Raw genomic sequence first — 22,245 nt, 5'->3', positions numbered from 1 at the left:
TCTAAAAATGGTAAAACCCAGTTTGCTATGAAATGTGAGATTCCTTTGTGTAATGCAGTGAATTCAGCTAACCGAGGAAGCTAACTTTTATGCGTTTTGGTTTTTGTTGTTTTGGTCGTGGTTTTCTTATTGCATGACTTATTGAGTATGAGGTGGATCAGTTTTCTACACCGTGCATCAGTAACAGCATTTTAATGCACCCGCAGCTATGTTTATCTAGCCATCTCATAGTATCTTACAGACTTGACTAAATCAGATTCCATTTTGTTTGCATTTTTGAATGTAATTATCTTTAAAACTTGTGTACACAGCAAAAGCCGCTTTAATAATACTCTAAAATTTGGAGGAAAGTAGACAAAGCATTTTATTTGCTTTACCCACAGATTCACTTCCTGTCATTGCAGGGCTCATGCTTATTCCCTCTGAAATCTTAAGTGGACGTTACCTGTCTTTTCACTATTGATTTTGCTGCTGACAGCTTTAAAAACAAGTATCCTCCAGTTATGTGTGCTTCAGATTCCTTTGTGTTTGGGGGAGAAAAATATGTAGTTTTCCAGAAGTGGCTGCTATTCCTGCTTTATTTATTTAATTGTTAATGTTTAATAAGTGTTAATATTAACAGAGCAAGTAAGTTAGCAGCGCAGCATGATGTTCTCCTGTACGACCTGTTGCAAAATGAGTAATTATTTAGATTTTTAAGGACTGTTGGACTTACGATCAAAGCTTCATCATAACCAGGCAGAGCATTTGCTGAGCTGAAGCCATACGTTGCTGGAACTCCTTTGGTATCTGCAGGGTGAATGCTAAAAGGTTCCTGTGGGTTGGGCAGACTTGGGGAGGTGTCCTTAGCTGCCCAGTGGTGGCAGGAGAGGGAATGCCAAAGCTCAGGTGGCTGGGGTATGCTTTGTATTAAGCATCATTCAGACAAAGGGGTGCAAAGGATGGCTCCATGAACATTCTTGACCCTCAGAAAGACTGCATTCCCCCTCAGCATTTCTTACCTTCTAGAAATAGCATTTGTGGGGCGGGTCTTAGATGTGGGTTTATGCTGCAAACCTCAGAGGTACCTTTTGCTGGGAATTGCTCCTGTTCTCTAACAGACAGTGGGAATGCTGTGTGCGTACATGACTGCTCAGCAGTGGTGCGGTATTTGGCTTATATATTTTCAGGGCTTTAAAAAATGTGCTGAAGACCATTTGTGGGCTGGTTACCTGAGGTCACCTGGTTTATGGTGGCAGGGGTATGTGTTATTACCTCCCAGAGATATGTAGTATGCATCCTTGTTTTCTGTCATGGTGTCTTGTTCTTGGTCTGTGTGGTTGTACTCCTCACTTGGCGTAGGGCTTGGAAAATTCTCCCTCTCTTGAACTTTTTCTAAGTAGGAAGGAGTGGGAAGCTGGGGAGGATGTTGCTGCCACTTTTCAGCCTGCAGTGAATTTGTCCACTGAGCCACTTTCCTAAGCGTTCCTCGATTCTCCTTTCTACTGTCATAAAGCAGCTGAAGAAAACCCTGCATCCTCTTTTGTCCTGAACTGCTCAGTGATTTTAGTCTTGATTTCATGTTTTTGAATTGAAATCCTTTCGATCTTGATTCAACTGCAGCAATTATAATCAACAGACATGGGAACAAAATATGCAACAACGTGTGAAGAAGAATTGACTGGGAAGGCTCAGACCTTTGCAATGACATTTTCCCAGGGGCAGGCAGTGCAGCTGAGATCATCATATCTGACCTCCAGTTGCTTCTGTCCTGCATGTCACAGCTGGCCTGAACTTCTGGTATTAACGTTATGCCGCAATTCCTTAATTTATCCCAGCCATCCCTGAAGTCATTTGCATTAAGTCTGAAAGTTTCCTTTTAGTTGCTTGCAGTTAATTTCTCTGTGCGCATTGAGTGTGCCCTCATTTAGTGAAGAAGGGAGTTATATAAACTCATGAGCTAACTTTTATATGGACGTTTAATGTATGATGACACTGCCATTATTTATTCATAGGTGCCAACTGCCCTGTGTCACGGCACATTCCTGCTTTATAGCAAAATGACTGTTTTCCTCTTGACTCCTCTCATGGGGTATGCATTAAGTGTATTTCTGAACTTCATTTATTTGCTCTTTTTCCTGAGTGGTTCTTGTGTTTTTGGCATTTAAAAATTTGCAAATGTTTGTTAACATTACTCTGTTGTGAAGACAAAGCATGCAGGAATCTCTTGAGATGAGAACACGGCCTTGTAGGTCATGTTAAAATGCTTGCTGGAAGTGAGTTGGAGCAAGCGAGGAGAGCAATGCAAGCGTGCCTTACAAATGTGTTGGCAGGAGATGAGGGTTCTTCATTATGCTGTCCACCATAGCTGCCTGAGCCTGGCAAAACATTTCTGTAGGGTATGTGTATGGCTCTTCAGGCAAATAATGAGTAGGGTTTAACGCCCCTTGAAGCACAGGGTGAGCCTGGGTGGAGGCGGGGGGCACTTTCTCCTGACTGCAGGGCTGCTGGAGCCAGAACCAATTACGTGATTGCACGTTTATCTTGGCCTTTGAGGAGTCTCTTTTGGATTTAGTCTGTAATCAAAAGGGAATGCATGAAACAGAAGTCTCAAATAACCTTTCCCTGATCCCATTTCTCCTTTAAGATTTGAAACAGGAAAAAGTTATGAAGACAGCAATAACCTAAAGCTAAATTTGAGTTAATGGCACAAAAACCTGTGCTTATCTTGTGGTGACTGATGTGTTGAGAAAATTTGAGCAGTGAGTTGTCGTCTGAGGACAAACTATGTCTTTCAGAGTTCAGCAGAAACAATGAGTTTATCTTTTAATGGATGCAGATCTATTAGTAATGGTGTTGTCTTCTTTTTCCCTTTTTTCCTTTTCTTTTCTGAATACTTGTGTATCTGCCCTTCCCTCTGCTCTCTCTGGCTAACCCAGGCCCCATCCCTATAATTTAGTCTCTTCAGGCCTCCCAGTGTGGGACAAAAACCCCAAGCCTCTGAAGTGATTGCAGTGGTGGTGGTTTGTGCCTTTTCCCCCAGACTCTTCTGCTGCTGGTTAGAACACACTGATGTTTACTTCTGGCCTGAGGCCCTCTCTCATTCTCTTGTTTTGCCTGCAGAAGTGGCCAGGAGGGCAGAGGGGTGTGGGGGCAGAGCACATGCAAGGACAGCAGTGTGGCTGGCACAGGGACCGGGCTTCAGCCCATTGCAGGTGTGAAAAGCATTTCTCATTTTACTCAGCTGGCACGACATTCAGCTGTGGATAATCCCGGTTGCAGAATTTGCACTCACAGGTTAGGGTTGTGGGCATGTCTTACTCAGGGGGCACCCCTGTCCACACATCTGCTCTCTGGCTGTTTGCTTCTCCCTGCATGGTTCTTTCAGTAATTGCCCTCAGGCCTTTCTTGTTTTGGACGCATTCAAATAAAACTGCCTTCAAATACAGCTTTACTTCTCACATTCTTTGGGTCCCTAAGTCCTAAAATCCCAAAGCAGAAAACAAGTGGGATTTTTCTTTTTTTACCATTTTTGATCATGATAATGTTGTGAATCAAAGTGCGGGCATCTTTTCCACTGTGGCCCAGGTCCAGCTATCTGCAAACATAGATACATATGCAACTCTTTCTGATGTTTCTCATTCATATACTGATCTTAATTATTTCAGTTCAGTATTTTTCTTTTGAACGTAAGTATGAAAACTTAAGAACAGATTTTACTTTCTGATGGAAACAGTAGTAATATTGAAGATTGGTGTTTTTACTTCAAATTGTGCTTTCGGAAAGTTGGTGTTGAAGGAAGCTCTCCTAAGCATGAGGATTCAGTCATGGGAACAGGCTGCCCAGGAAAATGGTGAAGTCCCCATTCCTGGAGGTATTTTAGAGATGTGTAGATGTGTTACCGAGGGACATGGTTTAGTGATGGCACTCAGCAGGGCATGCTGATGGTTGGACTTGGTGATCTTGGGGGTATTCTCCAACCAAGATGAATATATGATTCTGTTCCTCATTATTATGTCTAAAATATTTATCTTCTCTCAAATTATAAATTTTTTATGTTATTTTTTGCTATATATTATATTTCTGGATAGGATGAGAAGTACATTCCTAGTGTCAAAATGTACGTGCTGTTTAAAAACAGAAAGAAATCCTACAAAATAGGAAGGGTGGAAAAAGTGCAAGTCAACCAGCAACATAAAATGTTACTGGGGCTAAATTTTACTACTCAGTGCAAACCTCCTGATGAAATCCATGCATGCGAACTTGGAACAGAAGTTTGGCCTGGCCCAGAGCGTTGCTGTGAGTCAGTGTCTGATTCATGACAGCCGGGAGAACATAATCCCTCTTCCTCCAGTACCCAGTGCGTGTGCAGCATTCGTCCCCCACCTACTTTATGGTCGTGCAATCTCTTACATGTTCTTGTATAAACAGTCTGTTTTTTAAATTGAGAACTAAATGAAGCGGTTTCTTGCCTCTCTCTTGTGTTTGCACTGATACAGAAAAATCCAGCAAAACTTTGATTTTTTTTTTTTTTCCCTTTCTTGCTTCATTTTGAAGGAGTGTGGGGCTTGCGAGTTGGAAATGCTTTCTGCTTGGAAGACAACAACGGCCTCCAGCCAGCTTTATCTTTAGCTTGCAGCCTGTAGATCTCACTCTGTCACACCAAAGTAAAGAAGTTCATGACCTCTCCATATCTGAAAAAGTTCACTAAATATAGACTGGGAGCTTTCTTGGGAATTCTCTCAGCAGTATCCCTCATAAAGCAACGGAGAAGCTGAATCCCCCGGTAATGTGGGAGGTATCGGTTATAAGTGACTTGTATGTGGGGTTGGCCTGTGCCCTGTGCTGTGGGGCTTTCATCTGTGCACGACCGTGAGTTCCTTACATGCCTGTAGCAGAAAGCATGTGAAAGCAGCCATAAGGCTTTCTGGTGAAATGAAGGATTCTCTGCTAGAAAGCAAGCAGTCGGTACTGGAAAATGGCAATGCATCTTCAGGCTCTGGAAAATGCTTTCCTTTTTCTTAGCGTTTTCAGTTTCAAATGTACATTAGTTGTGACAGTTTTTTTTTCTTGTCTGTTTTCTCTACTGAGTTAAATAGAGCACAGAAGACAAGTCAGAGAATTCAAATTTTTGTGGCGATTTCCTCTTTAAGAACAATATTTTTAGTTTAAAGGATTGGAGAGTGGATTTTATGTATGCAAGGAGATGGTTTTGCAGCTTGCAAGCTTCTGTCACTTCGGACATCTTGCTGTTTAAGAAAGCATGTGGGGTTTTTAAAAATAAATATATTTTTATCCGTTATTGAAACCCTCACTGTATTTTTAGCAGTGTTGTTGCTATTAATGTAGAGGAGAAGAGACACAACAAATGACTGCTGGTTGCTAGGGATTAACTTGCGAAGTTGAATTAATTCATTTGAAGTGTTTTGCAAAAATACGTAGATGAAGGTTGTGGTTAGATGAAATGGTTTAAAACTCTCGTTAGCTTGATGTAGTGCTGACTCGCGGACTGTGAACGTATGCTGTCTAACACACATGCTGAAACAGTCAGAAAGATGCTATTTTTTAATCTATTTCTATTTCAGCAAGCCCTTTTGTGCTATTCTGTGTGGTTACAGAACAGCAAGCAGTTTTTTTTCTTTAGTGGAGCCTACGTCACTATCATAATGCAAGTAACAATAGCAGTGGTTATGCTCTCATCACTGAGAGATAGCAGGAGATGCTAGTGCCATCCTGGGTCTCTGGTGTGGCACAAGTTGGAGAGAGCCCAGGTGAATAATAAAAACAGGTTTTCAGAAAAAAAGCCCTGTGAAGTTTTTAAGAACCTGTTTTTTCTAAGGCTCATTAGGGTTTGCTGTATGTTCTTCTTAGTCTCAAATGTACCGTGGTTATTTTAGAGGAGTTACTTAAAGTAGAAGCTGCAGTTCTTTTTTTTTTTTTTTTTTTAAAAAAAAAAGACAAAACTACTCAAACTTTTCTGTGAATGTTTGAGCTGTATGTAATTGAATATGCCCTGCTTTGATTTGTTTTTTTTTTTTTCTTATTCATCAGACCTATGTAAAAGTTACTGTTGGTATTTTGAAGCATTCTAAGAAATAAGTCTGTGGTTTTACTGAAAACATTTTCATGAAGACAGTTTCTCAAAGCGTGTAAGGATCCAGAACCTGGAAGTCTCAAACCCAGGTTTCATCAAGTAAAGAATACTTAATTCCTTAGTTGACTAGCAGAAGAGGAAAGACAATGAAATGGTTTTTAAAAGACTGGGAGATATAATTGCAGATAGAATATTGTGTTGCATTTTACTCTGCTTCCAGCATTATTACACTGCTTAGTTTTGAGTCATTTATCTCTATTTTCTGCCAAGGTTGACTATGCTATGAAAATGGGAATTTTTAACTTAGACTCATTATGAGTTAGGGCTGAGAACACCATTGTCATATCATTCTTACATTGGTCAAAGCTGTACAGGCAGAGATTATCTGAGCTAGAAAAATTAAGCTGCCTTTACAGTCACCTATGTGATAAACTCACTGTACAGCTGAGAAGACTTCAAGATTTACCTTTTTCTTTACTGGTTTTAATGTGGTTTTTTTTTTCTTTTTTTTTTTTTTTCCCCCTTTTCTGGCCAAGAAGACTAGCTGGTTTTGCCTCTCTCTTAATCAAGACTTCTGCTTTAATTTTGACAAGTGCAAACTTGCTGCTATGAGATTTAAGCAATTTTGGAAAAGGTGCAATGGGTTAGAAGTCAGTGCCCTGCTCTTAGCTGCTCCCCTTTGCTATAGGTGACAATGAGAAGATAACTAAGGAAGTAAAATGAGGTTTTCAATGCTAAGCCCCATCTTCTTCCATTAATGAATTCATTTTTAGGGTTTAATGTAGTAATGCAGCTACATTTGTGAGGGTATCGTGAGGTAAATTTGGAAGGAACATCAGCGGAGTGATTGTGGTGTAGTAAATGGAAAACATATGCTTTATATGCCTTTAAATAGTGTGCAGGGTTTTTTCCCCAATAGTTGTCATCTGTGTTTGCTTTAATATCTTGGAAGTGCCCTCTGTTACTACTGTTGGCCAGCTATGGAAGTGATGGTGAGCTGCTCATAAATGCAGATGATGAAGGAGAAGAACAGGTTGGGAGAAGGGAAAGGAGGAACAGGGACGTTGTGGTGCACCTGACAACCTCAGAGGCCAGGTGATTTTTGGCATAAATGGAATTCTGCAACCATAAATGAGGTTGAGGAAAATGAGAAGACTTGGAAAGTGAGGCCAGTAAGGGTAGAGCCACTGGTGCGATAAGGGCTGAGGGCAAGACAAGGAGTTAGGGTTCTCCTGTTGTAAACTCTCTTCACTACTTATGGAGTGGGAGTTTCTGTTGATTAAACTGGAGCGTAGGTGAGAGCTTAGGTATACCTGAGCTCAAGTATTGAATTGAAAAAGGAGTACTGCAGGTTTGAGAGGAAGAACTGTAAGCAATGACGTTAAAACTAAGTATGGGCTTAAATTGAAACAGTGGGAAAAGTGAAATGTGGAGTAGGTAGCACTCAGCGTTAGTTCTGTCTTTATTTTTCCCCTGAAGTCTCCAGCCCACCGTGTGCTTATTATGCTTAATCATAGAAGGTGATAATAGCCTGCAACATGGTCAGACAGTTATAATACAGTCATAGTAATCCTAAGGCTACCTTAGGGTATTTTTATTTATTTATATTGGTAAGCCTTTATCTATAGAAGTTACAAACACTTTCGAAAAAAAAGGCAAATAATCCTAGAGACTATTAATTTGAAGAGTTGGGAGGTAAGGTGCTTTTTCTCCTTCACCTATTCCTGGTGCCCTACCTCATAGTTCCTGCTCTGGATTGGTATCGTTCAGAACCTTGAATTCAAATAGATTGTCAGATGGGTTTTATTTGACATAAAAATAATGATGAATATAATAGTTGCACAGTGATTGTACTGGAGGCTTCAGACAAATGCTAAGAGTGTCCAGAATTGGATGAGTGCACTTCAGTACATGCTTTAAGAGAGTGTTGAAGTGTCCAAACTGCTTCAAAATATTGAGCAGTTTGGAAAAATAATAGCTAAATATTGTTGTTAAAATTTCCCCCTTGAGATGAAAATAAGGCTTGTTTTGGTTAAAATGTCTTGAAAAGTATTCAACAGATAGATTAACACGCTGCTCTGATTATTTCCACATTTCCAGCTAGCAGCTTCAGAAACAAGGGTCTCAGTGTGTCTGACCTCCAAGCCCTCATGTGGGTGTGCACACACGTGTGTTAGCAAAGCTTCTCCTCTGGTTGTTGCAGGTACAATAGCGGGTGCTTCTGTGTGGGCCCTCATGTCAGCCTGCTCTGGGCACGCAGAAAGCTGGCTGTTGTGTTAGCCATAGTCTCTACACAGCGGTGGAGGATGAAGGAAGGGAAGATGCTGGCATTTGCCTTGCCATGCAAATGGTGGCGAGGTCATTCTGGACTTGGAAGCAGCTTTTTAGCGCACACTGGAAACTCCTAAAGCCTCCAGTCCCCCACTTAGTTACTAGCAGCGAGCGCAGAAGTTAGGCCACTTGGCAGGGCAAGGGCAGGTGCTTTCCTATATTGCTCTGTAGAGACAATGTGTTGATTCATACCTTCCTAGAGCACATTTACCCTTATTATTGAACACGCAGCACTGTATGAGGGCTTTATTTATATCATTTACATAGTTGCCCATTGACTAATCGTGGTTCTGCTCTCAGTATGAAATCCTTTCACTTGAACAATTAATAAAGCTCTAAATGCTATCAGAAATGTAAGATACCATAGCTGACCTAAACAGCGATAAACTGTCCTGTGATTCCCATAACTTGTGCATTCCTTCCCCGTGGTTCAGCGAAGCTGTTTATACTGCAAAGTCCTACCCACCACGCTTTGACTTTGAAGCTTCCAGAGAAGTAAAGTCATCAGAGAGGGATGTTTTGTATTTTTCACTGACTTCATGGTTTACAGGCTGTTGGAAATGTGAGTCTCTGTTTGTAGTAATGGACTTGCAACTCTCCATGTGTATTAATCATCATATTCACATACTGCAGGATTAATTGACTCTGCTCACTCAGGAGCATGTATCAAAATTTGTTGTTTCCATCTTTCATGGCATTTGATATTAATGTCCCCAGATGAAAATCTTCTTTCCAGTACATTTCTAAAATTTATTATTTAATCTCATGCTGGATGTCATTTGGGTAGGAAACTGTATTTCTTCCCTGACCATTCTTCCCTTGAAGGAAGGATTTGGTCAGACTCAGAATTTTTTTTCTAATGCTTAATAAACATCAATCAATCATGCACATCAATCTACATCATCTATATCTGTATATAAGTCACACACATATTCCAATAAAAAACATTATTCCAGTCTGAAACTGGTGCTGATTTCAAAGACCTTTCATTGTGGATGAAAACCAATGGAAGCTTAAATCCAAGCGATGCTGTAATGATAGATGGATGAGAGATAAGCTCTTAGGAGAAACAGAAATCACTTCTTTCTTCCTTCAGATTCACTCATGGGTCAGTTGTCAGGCTGCAGGCCCAAGTTGTTCTGCATTTTTTCACTAGCATTGCCCAAATTCTGATGCCTCTGCACGGAAGATTGTGTGCCAGTTAGTCAGTACATGATGTTGCGTGTTTGTGAATTTTGGACCTAGTTGCCGTATTTCATATCTGTAATCTGAAGGTAATAATAATAGTAATAAAATGTTACTGTTAAACTGTTTTGTTGCATTATTACTTGTGTTTGCTATACACTACAGCGAAATACTGTGAAAAGGACAAATTGTTCTTATCCCTCTTGTGGATTTGGCACACTTGGCTGTGGCAGTGCTGGGACTGAGATCTAGGGCTTTCCTACAGAGGAATAAATCCCATATAAAAGTTACCTTGCAGTTCAAGCAAAACATTATGAAGTGCTCACACCATGGAGGATTTCATAGACCCACTCAATATATTTTTCTTCATTATTTTATTTTTTCCCTAGTTAACATGAACTTGCACAGCAGAAACAAATAGTACTGAGGGTAAAATACAAAACAAAACACAAGTGTTCCTCTTTGACAAGCAAATGTAAAGGTTTAAACATTTACTGAATCTGAAACCACGTGCATTCTAATGGCGCGCTGCCCTGTGCGTTCTTCTGGCTGCAGAAAAAGCTTTTCCCTTGTGCCCGCCCAGGTTCTGCGAGCCGGCCCTGTCCTGTGGCACGGCACCTCCTGGTGGCTGCTGGGCTGTGTGGGGAGCGGTGTCGCCTCAGAGCTTCGAGTTGACACCATCAGCACTTCCAAGCTTGGGATGGCCAATGGCCCGCTGTCCAGCCACCTATGGAAAGGAGGGGACCGGCTGGGGACCAGGGCACGAGCAGGAGGCAGGGTTGTGTCCTTCTGCTCTGCGTGCTTGGACCACAGCTAGGTGCTGCAGCTAGGGCTGTGGCCACCCAAGGTCTCTTCCAGCCCAAACTGTCCCAGGATGGTACGTTACCAGCAGTGTGTTGATTGATACTTAACAGATAGGGGGAGGCTGATTTAAGTTAATGGTGTAATTTCTCATGGCTTGGTAAGCCTTAGCTTCCCCAGATTATCTGGAACTAAACAAAATTAAAAAATAAAATCTCGACTTCTGTGATGCTTGAGCTAACACACCAATAGGAAGGATTACATATCTTAAGATGTAGACTTTTCTACATCAACTTTTAAGATGTATGACTTTTCTAGGAAGTCATAGGGTAGAAAAACAAGAGTATTTCTAGGGTTCCTCTACAGTACATCTGTAGCTGTTTTGCTGGTAGGCTCAGGAAATCGCTGAGTGCACTTTTATTTCAGAAGAGTAAGAGATTCATCTGTATTGAAAGTAAATGTGAACTGCATGATGGCTAACAGCTGAAGTAAATTCACCACTTTTAATAGCAAACTTTTGTTGTTTGGAGCAAGATCCAGTAGTTCTTTGATGTTTTGTACTCTAGTAGTAATGCAACACAGGTCAATATGTAGTAGTGTTCCAATGATTTACCATGTTATTTAGTGTTTTTGGAGATACTTTATTTTTCAAGTGCTCTAATAATTGGCTCAATATTTTGGGTATCAGGCTATTATTATCAGACTGAGGACTGAACCTGATAATGCAGTGTCATAACTTTTTAAGTAAATGACTGTTGCTGTTAAGAGTGTACATGTAGGATGCATGCAAAAGCTAACGTTGCTTTCCACTTCATAAAGTCTCTTTCCAACATTTCATTGTCTCAGGAAGAGTGATACTAGCCAGATGTTCAGATATTATCTTGAATGGAAAGTAAAGTAAAAGCCCTTTTAGTGAGGCTGGAAACATTTTGGTCAATATAAAAATGGAACAGGATTCTGCAGTGATCAGATCTGCAAGTTTTCCTCTTTCGTAAGTGGTTCATATGCAGAATTATTTGTGTAATTCTCGGTTGAAGACATTATATGTATACTTAATGATTCCATGATTCTGTGTTTGAAAAAACTGAATCTCTGACCAAAGATTCTTTTAAAGGCATGATAAGTAACCTTCCTTGGTGACGTTCTTGTTGTACAAAATACTGCTAAATTTACTTGGTACATCCCGAGTCCAAAGAGCAATTTTATGAGTTAAGGAACAAAAAGATGAAAAGGGTGAAGCTTATCTTCTAGCGTACAGTGTTCAGCTGTTTTCTGTACTCTTTTCATAGCTCTGCTTTACTTTGTTTTGTGGGGCACAGGGCAAGGTAGAGCAAACATACTCCAGAACTGGGAGGAAAGCAGTGACTGCAAGTGGAGTGCCATCGGGAAAGAAAGAGGTAGCTCAGCTTAGCCTGGCAACTCTAGTTGCAGGTATCTGGTGCCTTCTGAGGCATATTGGAGTACTTTCAGTAATGTCAAGTATTTTGCAGGCTTGTGCTCTGGCAGGGTTGGTAAGCATACTTATGTTGAAAATCACTGCAAACTGCCCGTGGCACAGTGTCAACATATCTGAGAGAATGCTATTGTCTTCAGAGCTGCTTTTTCCCTTCCCATCTGCTGCATGTGTTACACAGGAGGTCTTTGTGTCGGAGATTCCAGGAGGTCTGTGATGGGGATGAGATGCAGTGCAAACCCAGGTATTTGCCCTCTTTGCTGAGCCACAGGGCTGCACAAGGTGATGGAGCTCAGCTCACATTAAAAACGATCTTGGCTTTTCCTTGGCACCTGGAAGCTTGTTTTGACGGTTCCCTCCTCCAGTAAAGTGCTAGACAGGGAAATGAATGAATTTGTTGGCAAATTTTCAGACACATTCGTTTTTTATTAACCATTATTTTCCTTTCAGCCTGTGGTAACATGCCCGAGTGCCATATGCTGCTGAACAGACAGGTCCGGTCCGCGCCTGAGCTGGGTTATTGACTTAGTTTTGATCTGTGCATAATCTTTTGCCTCAAAAACTCTATCTGTTCTCAGAATACTCAGACACACACATTTTGATGTACTCTCAAGTTCCAGGTGATTTTAAGCAGAAACCAGAAATTCATCCTTACTTTCCCTTTATCTCTTCGTTTATGAAGGAAATGCTGCACGGAATGTTTTGGAGCTGCCCCTGCAGCTCCGCACTCGTTGTGCACAACTGTCTAGTTGGCCCTGTTTTTTTAAAAATTCTCTATGGAGCTATGTAATGAAAAAGGGCTTAAAGCTGAAAAGCTCTTAATGTACCCAGATTGAAATCACCTCCGCTTTAGGAAGATGGTAGCAAGTAGACTCAGGGAGCCATGGTGAGCTCAGCATGACAGACAGCCCACTTCCCCAGGTTCTGTTGCAGATTCATCCCGACCAGATTGGTGAATAAAGGTGTATGTGGAAGACATCTGGTTAACATGAATTCTAGCTGTGTAACAAGTGGCAATGGCAGTTGGTGCGCGCCTAGCTGAGGTGAGCAAACACCCTGGGCGGGAAGGCCCTGCCGGGGAGCGGCTCCCTGCTCGCAGCGCTCCCTGCTCACAGCACTCCCTGCTCGCAGCGCTCCCTGCTGGGCAGCTCTGGGCAGGCGGGAGCCGAACGTGAGGTACTGCCCTGCAATGCTAGGCAGATACAGAACTTGGGGTGCTCTGGGGCACCCTCGTGGTATGGCAGGAGAAATTACATGGCAGAAATGGCAGTTGCATGGTGGCATGTAGGAACACCACCGCATCATAAGGTGGATGTTTTAGGAGGCTGGTTTTCTGCTTACTGTTACACGTGAGGGCTGCTCTAAAAGTAACGCCTCCTGTTTTATTATTTTGGCCCACGAACTCAGTTGGTAGTATGACAGTAGAAGCTGAACCTTCCCACTAACACTCCACTACATTTTGTTGCCGTGTGACAGATGGCGGGAGAGGGGCAGTCTGACAATATGGCGTCTGACATAGATGTATGAAGCGTAAGTGCGGAACTGAATTCCTCCAAGTGGAAAAGATGGCACCCACTGACATTCATTGGCACCTGCTGAACATTGATGGAGACCAGACAGTGGATGTGAGCATAGTGAGGTGGTGGATGGTGTGTTTCTGGGTGTATTTCTGCAGTGTTGACGCTGACAGTGGGTCACCTCCACTGGTGCAGACATTTACAAGCATGGCACGCAAGCTCTTGTTCATCCCTGGTCAAATACGTAGCTCATGATGGTGACTGCACTGAGAAACAGTGTTTTGTAGCTGAGAATTTGCTCTATCAACTAGTGTGATTGTGCTCTTTGTATCTTTTGTAGTATCCATGGAAATAAATCGGAGGCATTACTTTCAGAGTGACTTTTGTAGATTGCTTTTTCCAGTGAAGTTTATGGTACTCTCTTCTATGGCATGGACAAAATATTTCAAAGGACAAGCTTCTTTATTGTAACTTACGATGTTAAACATATATTTTTGGAAAGGGTACGTTTGCAAAAACTAATACACATTTAGAAATAAGAAGCTTAAGAAATCTGTTTGTGCCATTAGTTAAGAACAAATTATAGTTTCCATTCCTGTTTCTAGATATTGTTTTCCACATGTGGTCCTTGTTTCTACGATGTGGGAACATAACGTTGTTAACTACAGAACACTGAATGATGTTACTTAAACTAATGGCTTTCTCAGTTTTTCCTTTGTGCTTTTTACAAGTCGTGTTATATGGAATAAACAGAATATGAATGACTGCATTTTTACTAGCTTTGCTAAACTGTTCTTGCTTCCACTCTGTGTTAGTGTTCACTTAGCAAATATTTATCTTCCATTATAGAGGACTTTGGAGCAGAAAATGTGGTGCTCATGATTTTAAATTTTAAGTACCTTTATAATCACCGTCAAGTAGAATAGTTAGATGGGTGTGCACAGGAAACAGGAGATCTGACTTGCTTAGACTTGAGCTGAGTGATGCAATATTTAAATGAAGATGCTATAAATCAGGTTTAGCATTACTTATGTCCTTTTATTCGATGAAGTGAACTTGCTAGTTCTTCTACATGCACTAGTGACAAAGACATTTATACACCTTTTATGAAATGTTACACATTGCTAATTTACACATTGATAGAGCAGTGTAGTTATGAGTTTTCTATCAAAGTATGCTTTGATACCTCTAAATGCATTGCAAATTTGTAGACCTTTTGTAGGCAATCACGAGAAGGGTGAAAGAGGTTATAAACATGGCTTTATTTTGTTGACAAAATGTGGAAACCTATTGTAATATCCAAACTCAGGTTTTGAAACTGCAGCAAAATTTTCATGTCTGTGATAATGTTTTCTTTAACCAGAAAAATTCTGAAGCAGATTTGATGAAAAAAGTCTCTCTATATACACGCACATTAAATTTTGTTTAGCATTTTTTTCGTCTTTGCAGAAATTGACATTTCTATCTTCTGGACTTAATGTCCTTTGTACTCTTTATGTTTTGTAACTAGCAGGCATTTTCCTTCTCAGTCCTGCAAGCATCTCTTCCCATGTGCTGTAAGCAGACAGCTTCTCTGAGTTACCGTTGGAGCAAGTCCTCTGTTCATGAGACTTCATTTGGGGCTCTGCACAGTCACCAGGAAACAGTGACCCTGGAAGTCCCTGAGGTGTCCTGAAGGACTCTTGTTGGAGCTGTCTGCCTCACAGATGAAGTAACTCTAGTAAACTCTGTTTGGTGCCAATTTCCACATTATGAATCACTAACTGTTTGAAGCCAAAACAGTAATTTTGACTGCTTCAGAAATTGTTTGAGGACTGCATTACTACCTTCACATGGGAAATTCTGAATATCTGTTTAATGACTGCAGTGGAGGAAATACGACTTGACCATGCCATGAATACTGTAAAATCAGTTTAGTAGTGCTTGAATTCAAGTCAGTGCTGATCTTGGTTCAGTTTCTTTTGCATTTAGCAAATAGACCATATAAGCTGTTTCTTATGCAATGTGTTTGTTGTAGACAGAGTATGGACCAGGAATTTCAGTTTGAGCATTTGTGCAGTTTATGTTTCCATCTTGTTTGCGCAGTAATTACATAGAATTAAGCTTGAAAATTTGGGATTGTGTATAGGACTTTATTAATGCAGTAAAATCACTCGTTGTTATTTTTTGGGGGGAAGAGGGGTGAGAGATGGGTAGGGGGGAAGGTGGTGCGGGGAGCAAGGCATAACTAATCTTTACAGCACGTGATTTTTTCACTCCTTGCTAGAACTCTTCCCAAGCCTCCCCCTCCAAGTCTTTGATTTATGGGAAAATTTTAATGGAGGAAAAGGGCCTCAAGAGAAGGACTGCTCTGTGAAGTTTGGAGAAGGCTTTAATGAAAAGTTTCATTGTTATTTCATATTTACTTACCAAATCCTGCCAGAGTAAATTCTTGCCAAACTAGTTTTATATATTTCTTGTCTGGTCTTGCTAACTTACTGTTTTGTATCAGGCCCTCGTCAAACAGGAAAAGCAACCGGAGTAGTTCAGGTTACGGCACAACAAATAGGTAATGCAGAAAAAATGAATCTAAAACTTCTTATGTAATATCGAGAAACTTTTAAAGGAACTAATTAGCAAAAGTGATGCAGCTTTTATCAAAGCTATTTTTAATGCAGATTGAACATGCTGAAATAGCACAATAGTGCTTTAGAAGTGGGCGTTCCTACTATTGATACCGTAATCATGCACGTTTCCTTATGTTTGCCTTGGAGGTGGGAAGTACTTATGGTAGAAAGGAAAAAAAAAAATAGCAGACAGGAATATTAAAGTTCTATCTTGAGTTTGTGTGTTGTTTGTTTTGATGGATTTTCTGAGCTGGATTAATTAGCAGTGGGAATGTGAATCAAGACCATAAGATGTTTCCTAGCCTGTCAGTTCTTTTGTGCCTTCAAAGCCTGGGCGTTCATAACTGTGTCTCAGGGTTTGGTCGAAGTACCAGAGAGAGGAGTTTTCTGTAATGGGCTAGAGCATGGAGAAAGGTGTCTTTCCTTTTAGTCTTAGAGCAGAATTTACAAAGGCATGTCTTTAGTGCATTTTGCTTGGGAACTTGTTCATTAATGGCCTTTGAAGTTTCTTAAGCATCTTGGAGTTCCGCTGTATGTGCGATAATGCCAATAATGTAGTATTGTTTTAAATTATTTCTGAATTTTTACTTTACAAAAGTGGATGGTGAGTTTAATTTCAGAAATCTCTTGTTTATTGAATGCTAAATGAAATTATGATATCTGATGGGGATAATTAACAGCTGTATTTTAGTTAATTTCCTCAGGTAGAAATGAGGCAAGTTTCATGGTTATCACATTTCTCCAAAACCGTTCATCTATACAAACGTATCACATACAAAGTTTGGAAATAGACTTCTAGGACATTCCAAACAAAACAAACATCATTTGATGTTCTTCTGTGGAGCACATTGCCCAAAATTTCATGCAGCTTGTACTCCTGAGATTTAAAAATATGTTTGGATTTAAAGGATTTCTGGTTGGCCCTTTTCTTCTGCTGGTCTGTCCTTTAAGACATGGAATGTTGTGACTTCTAGACACTGATACCTGAAAAGAGGTTGATGCTAGTTACTATTTCTAGGAAGTGGGCACATTTTGCAAGATGTTGCAAGTTTGGAGGTCCTCAAATCAGTTGCTTTCTGCAGTTACGTCTGTTCTGTGAAAAGCAACAATGGTCTGCTCCTCTTTTTATGTTTAACGACAGCCCGGGGCATTGGCTTTGTTGAGGGGGAATATTTGAAAAGAAAGAAAAGATTATGTATCATGTTCAGGTTGTATGTTTATAGTACAACTTTTCCCTGTTGGAAAACAAACCTTTTAAGAATAGCAAGTTGAGTTCTAGTCAGCAGTCAGGTGATGGAAGATCATGCAGAAGACACTGTGGATGCTGTGTTGTTCTTTCAGTTATGACTTCCTTCTGTACTAAAAGTAATAGTGAAAACTATAAAGCTAGTCTTTCCAATTACTGGTGGGCATACATACATACATAAATATACACACGTATATAATTAAATCTTAATAAAATGCAAAGTGTTCCTTATACATAACTCAGATATCCTACTACCAACTCAGCAAGCACAGGTTGAAAGGTCTTTCATACAGTTTCATTTCATTTCAATATAGATTTCTATTCATAAGACAAGCTGTTAAACTTTTGCAGCTATTGTGTAGAAAAAAGAATCTACAAAGTAAGCAAACACACTTTGCAACATTCCTTTTTTTTTTTTTTCTTTCCCCCCCCCCTTACAATTTTGTGCCCATTGTCCACTGTCTGAGGTAGTTTATCTACAGAAGGATGTGTTTTCCTTTCATACAGTGCATAGAATTGGTAACACTGGGAACTTCTTTCTCTTGTGTGCTAGTGTTAGAATTGTGATCATCTTATCACGTGAAACCACATTCATCTAGAATGATTATTTGAAAAGAAATGCTTTGGCTTTATGTTTTAATTTACATTACTTTACAGAATTATGACCTAAATAGAAGTTTTAATGCTGAGCATTTTAGAACGTGATGATCATTGTATTAAATGGGATAAACTTTTTCTGTTGTGTTTCTGATCTCTGTTGTTTTCTTTTCCTCTCTTTGTGCAGGATCCAAACTATTGGATACAAGTACATCGGCTGGAGCATGGGGATGGTGGCATCTTGGATCTGGATGACATTCTCTGTGATGTTGCTGATGACAAAGACCGTGTAAGTACAAACAGCTATGAAAGAAGCTCAGTATGCACAATCAGGCCAGTTATTCTGTGTTTCCAGCACATGTCTGAAAATGCGAGTCAAACAATACAAAGGATTTATTTTTTAAAATTGTTTGCTTAACCAATGTGGGAAGTCTGTTATTGCTATGATTTGTCAGAGAGTAGAGGAATTATTTTATTAAAATAATGAGTTTTCCCTTCTCTTTGGTTCTGTAAAAGATGAAGTACAAAAATGAGCTGAAGTATCAATAATAATAATAAAAAAATTCAGAGGAACAATAATACAAAAAATTAAATAGAGAAGTTAAGCTTTGTGTTACCAGTTGAATATATGAAAAATACACTGTTTTCAAGCTGTGGAAGATTTTTCATAAATCTTTTTGGATATTGGTTCTACATATTTGGATAATTGCTGGATACACAGAACTTCAGAAAATAATTGTACATTGTTGGACCCTGTGTGTGCTTTTCCTCCTTTTTAAGTAGAGATTTAGATCACTATCAAGTAAGAGGTTTTTCTTTATTGGTTGATTGATTGAGGTTATAGATATTTTTGTCTTTGAACTATGTGTTCAAAAGGGTAAGGTAAGAAACACTGTGGTAAGCTGTAAAGGCTTATGTAAATACATCTCTTTTCTCTGCAAAGCTGCTCCTGTTTGCTGAAGCTCATGAGAGTGCCTGAGCCTGATGCTAACTTCAGCCTGGAAGTGTGCTTTAGGACCCTGCTCTCGTCACTGGAGAGTTCTTTAATTGCCTCTATTGGAAGTAACACACTCTCTAAATATCCTTGAAAAGAAGCCCAATGATGACTCTTAGGCTAATTTTTCAGAAGTTGATACTTTGCCTACAGATATTTCTTGTGACAAAACTTAATTGTCTTGGTTATTTCAACCAGGACTTCATAAAGAAAAAATAGGTGGGGAGTCTTGGGACATGAAGACTCCTTGCTGTCTGAAGTACAGAGTGGTATATAGTAACAGTGCTGAGTTTTCAGGAATTTCTTCAATAAAAATAGTGCCCAGCTAAGATTTCATGAAAAGCTAATTAAAACCTCCCGTTAGTTATCTCATATTCAAGGCCTCAAGTTGTGTGATTAGTTTAACTTTTGCTTATGGGCCTCGAGACTGGTGGAAGCTGTCACTAAATATGCAAATATATACAAACACACAAATCTCTACACAAGACTTATGAGTTATTTGAATCACACACTTCTTGGCTCCTCATGTGCTTCTTGCTTCAGAAGAAGTTTAAATTCTGGTGACTCGAAGACCTCATTTGTTGGCTGTTATCTCAGCTTACCGCCTTCAAGCAGGGTAATTCCTCCCAGTGAAACTCTGTGGGTGTTTATATGTGTGTGACTAATAGCTGAAAAGCTTTTGACTGCAACTGAAACAAGCAAAGTCATTATTGCAATATTGTTTTTGTGTACAGATGGACAAGATACCAGTAGTTGGTAGTATTTATTTCCAGATTTGCCAAGCTCATTTCCTCTGATTCTGTGAATCTGGCATGTCTCTGCGAGTAGCATCTATCAGTTATTATTATTATTTTTTTAAAGACCTTGTAGCATTGATTAGGAAAGTGCAATATAAACGTGTACTGTGCTGTATTGGCTTACATCCTTGAATTAATCATTCTCATTTGACCTTCACAATCTCTTCAAGCGTTTCAATCATTAGTCATTGTTTTTCAGTTTCCTATCTTACATTTTACATCTGACCTTCCTGGTTCCTTGCAGTTTTGAATTGTTAGCTTTACATTTTGTGCTTCCATGTCAAGTGTATCTGTGTTAGCAGGAGCCAGTACAAGTCTCATAACTGCAACGTCCAATTAGTAATATTTTATATATATATAAAATTTGGCACATCTTGTTTAAAAACTGATGACGTGTAAACATGTAAATTATCACTGAAGTCCATACAATTAGTTATAGTCAAAGTTAAATCATGGAATCATAGAATGGCTTGGGTTGAAAGGGACCCCAAGGATCATCAATTGCCAACCTCCCTGCTACAGGCAGGGCCACAAACCTCCAGAAAAGAGAAGCTGATAAAGCTTATAAATAGAAGCTTATAATTTTTTTTTCTTAATTGGGACAAAAATTTTCAGGATATTTTAAAACTAAACACTTAGTGTTCATTTTCACAAAGAAGGTCTTTATGTTCCTGGTGACAAAGTGGTTGTGTTGCTTATTATCTGTCGAGTATTTCTGACAGTCAGCTTGCTTTTACAGTTCTTTAGATGTATGCATCATTCCCACAGTGTAAAATACTAGAGTTTCTCTTTTTTATGTCACTTCTGTATCATGATTGTTTGTACAACATCTTATTAGCAAAAGATAGAATATGAAGCAACTAAGTCCTGTCCTGTTGATGAACTTCTTTCATAGTCAACTATATTAGTAAAACTCTTAAGTAATGTGAGGAATATTCCACTGTCTCCATGGAGAAAATTTTCTAACCTATAACAAATACAAAGATCCTTTGAGACAGCAGCTGTTCTGAATGGAATAAGAGAAGTGTCTTTGTGACAGTGTCCTTCCATTAACATGCAGCATGATAGAATGACTATGTAGCCTTTTCTGTCCCTGTGTGTTGGTGTTCTTTTGTCCTTTAGTAGAACGGAACAGATGGGTATGGGTTGACCAGTTGCTCTCTGGGATTATTTGCAGTGTGCAGTCTTGTTTTCCTCTTAAAAAAGGGAGAAAAACATGAAAAAACCTGCATGGAAAAATTGATTTTGCTATGCTGCTTGTTCCTTTCTGAACAGCTTTTCTTAAGTCTTTTAACATCATTGAGAAAGTGCACAATGCCTTCTAACTTAGCTGGCATGTGACTTCGTCGTTTGTATTACACAGTGTCACTACACATGAACTTGGTTAATTGAGTTATTTGTAGTAACAGTGTTAAAACAAAAATTAATAAGTACTCACTTGGGTAGTTTTTTCATGGCAACTGTTTTTATAATTGAAGTGAAAATGTTGAGTTTTTTGTTGTGGAAGATTGTTTCCAAAGGAAATACACCAGAGAAAAATTACCCCTCTCTCTCTAACGTTCTGTGTATACAAGTGGGTAGTTTTTTGTTGGTTTGTTTGTTTGTTTTTGATTTTGTTTTTTTGCTATTTTTGAAAATTATTTGTCTTGAAGAACAGGAATCTCTTTGTAACTTCTGGTATTCATGTGTGAACAAAAGGAGAAATAGTTTCCTTCAGCTTGCTGCTATTGAACTTTGTAACCTATTTCAATCATTTAAAAAAAAAATTCTTGTTCACTTAGCTATCAGAACAATATTTTTAAGTTAGATTAGCAAGCTGTTTTTCTTGGATTTCTGTTACTTGTAAAAGTAGCCCTTTATTTAAAGGCTTTCAGAAAAACATATGTCAACTTGTCAGGTTTCCAGCTTGATGATAACAAACACGATGACCTCAGTTTTCTGTAGGTAGGCATTCTCAGAAGGAAAAAAAAAGAAAAAAAGAAAAAAAAAACACTCAGCAAAAACCAGCTGTATTTAACTATGCTTTTTCCTGGCTGACCACAGCCCATACACACTTCAGTGGTCCTTGTACTTTGGGTGTAATATGGAAGTACTTAGGCTCTTGTTTGTCCATGGAAAAAAATATTCAATGAATTCCTGTATAACCTCCTATTTCAAAAATGTGTCTATGAATATTGCTTATTCTCAACTGAATTCTCACTCAAAAAGTCACTTATGTTTTGGACAATTATAAAAAAAAAATACATGTGCAATTATGTGTAATCCTTTCCTTCCTAGTGATGCTCAGACTGTTGCTCAGTGAAAAGCTGTAGAGACCACACTGTCTCTATTTGGTGTAGCTCCAATATTTCTGAGAAATTAAAGGCTTTCCTTCCCAAGAAAGCAATGAGTATTTGCTATAAACAGGCACTGACTTCGTTATACAGCTGGACAAATAGAGCTCATAGGGTGTGAAGTTGCTGACGATTATTGATCAGTTCATTTACCCTAACAGGTTAGGTTTTTGTTAGCTTATGATTAGCAACCTGTAGCTGTAGAAGCTTTGGCATCTCGTGATTTCAGTCATCGCTGTACCAATAAATTCAGTGCTCCAGTTCTCAAAAATAACCACTGCTAATTTGCTGTGTTTTGGTGTATACACTTAC

The 22,245-nt window shown here is 39.4% G+C and overlaps 1 protein-coding gene and 1 long non-coding RNA gene across 19 annotated transcripts in view; both read left to right on the top strand.

Annotated features, from left to right (window-relative positions):
- Positions 1 to 22,245, top strand: part of PARD3 (par-3 family cell polarity regulator) — a 426,318-nt gene that overhangs the window by 26,998 nt on the left and 377,075 nt on the right. For all 17 annotated transcript variants that reach the window (XM_042816950.1, XM_042816944.1, XM_042816943.1 and 14 more), the window contains exon 2: positions 17,997 to 18,098. In XM_042816950.1, the coding sequence (XP_042672884.1) occupies positions 17,997 to 18,098 (102 nt within the window). The remainder of the gene's footprint in view (positions 1 to 17,996; positions 18,099 to 22,245) is intronic.
- Positions 551 to 9,716, top strand: LOC122159405. Of its 2 annotated transcripts, none has more exons than XR_006168514.1 (2): positions 551 to 785; positions 4,537 to 9,716. It is a non-coding gene; the product is annotated as an uncharacterized LOC122159405 (long non-coding RNA). The 2 variants fall into 2 exon arrangements; XR_006168515.1 differs by having other exon boundaries at positions 551 to 810.

The sequence above is a fragment of the Centrocercus urophasianus genome, unplaced genomic scaffold (genome assembly GCF_019232065.1).
Source record: "Centrocercus urophasianus isolate 14NV4802_14NV808 unplaced genomic scaffold, USGS_Curo_1.0 seq_16, whole genome shotgun sequence".
In the NCBI taxonomy this organism is placed as follows: Eukaryota; Metazoa; Chordata; class Aves; order Galliformes; family Phasianidae; genus Centrocercus; species Centrocercus urophasianus.
Note: the sequence above shows the minus strand (reverse complement) of the source record. Positions and strands in the feature narration are given on the sequence as shown.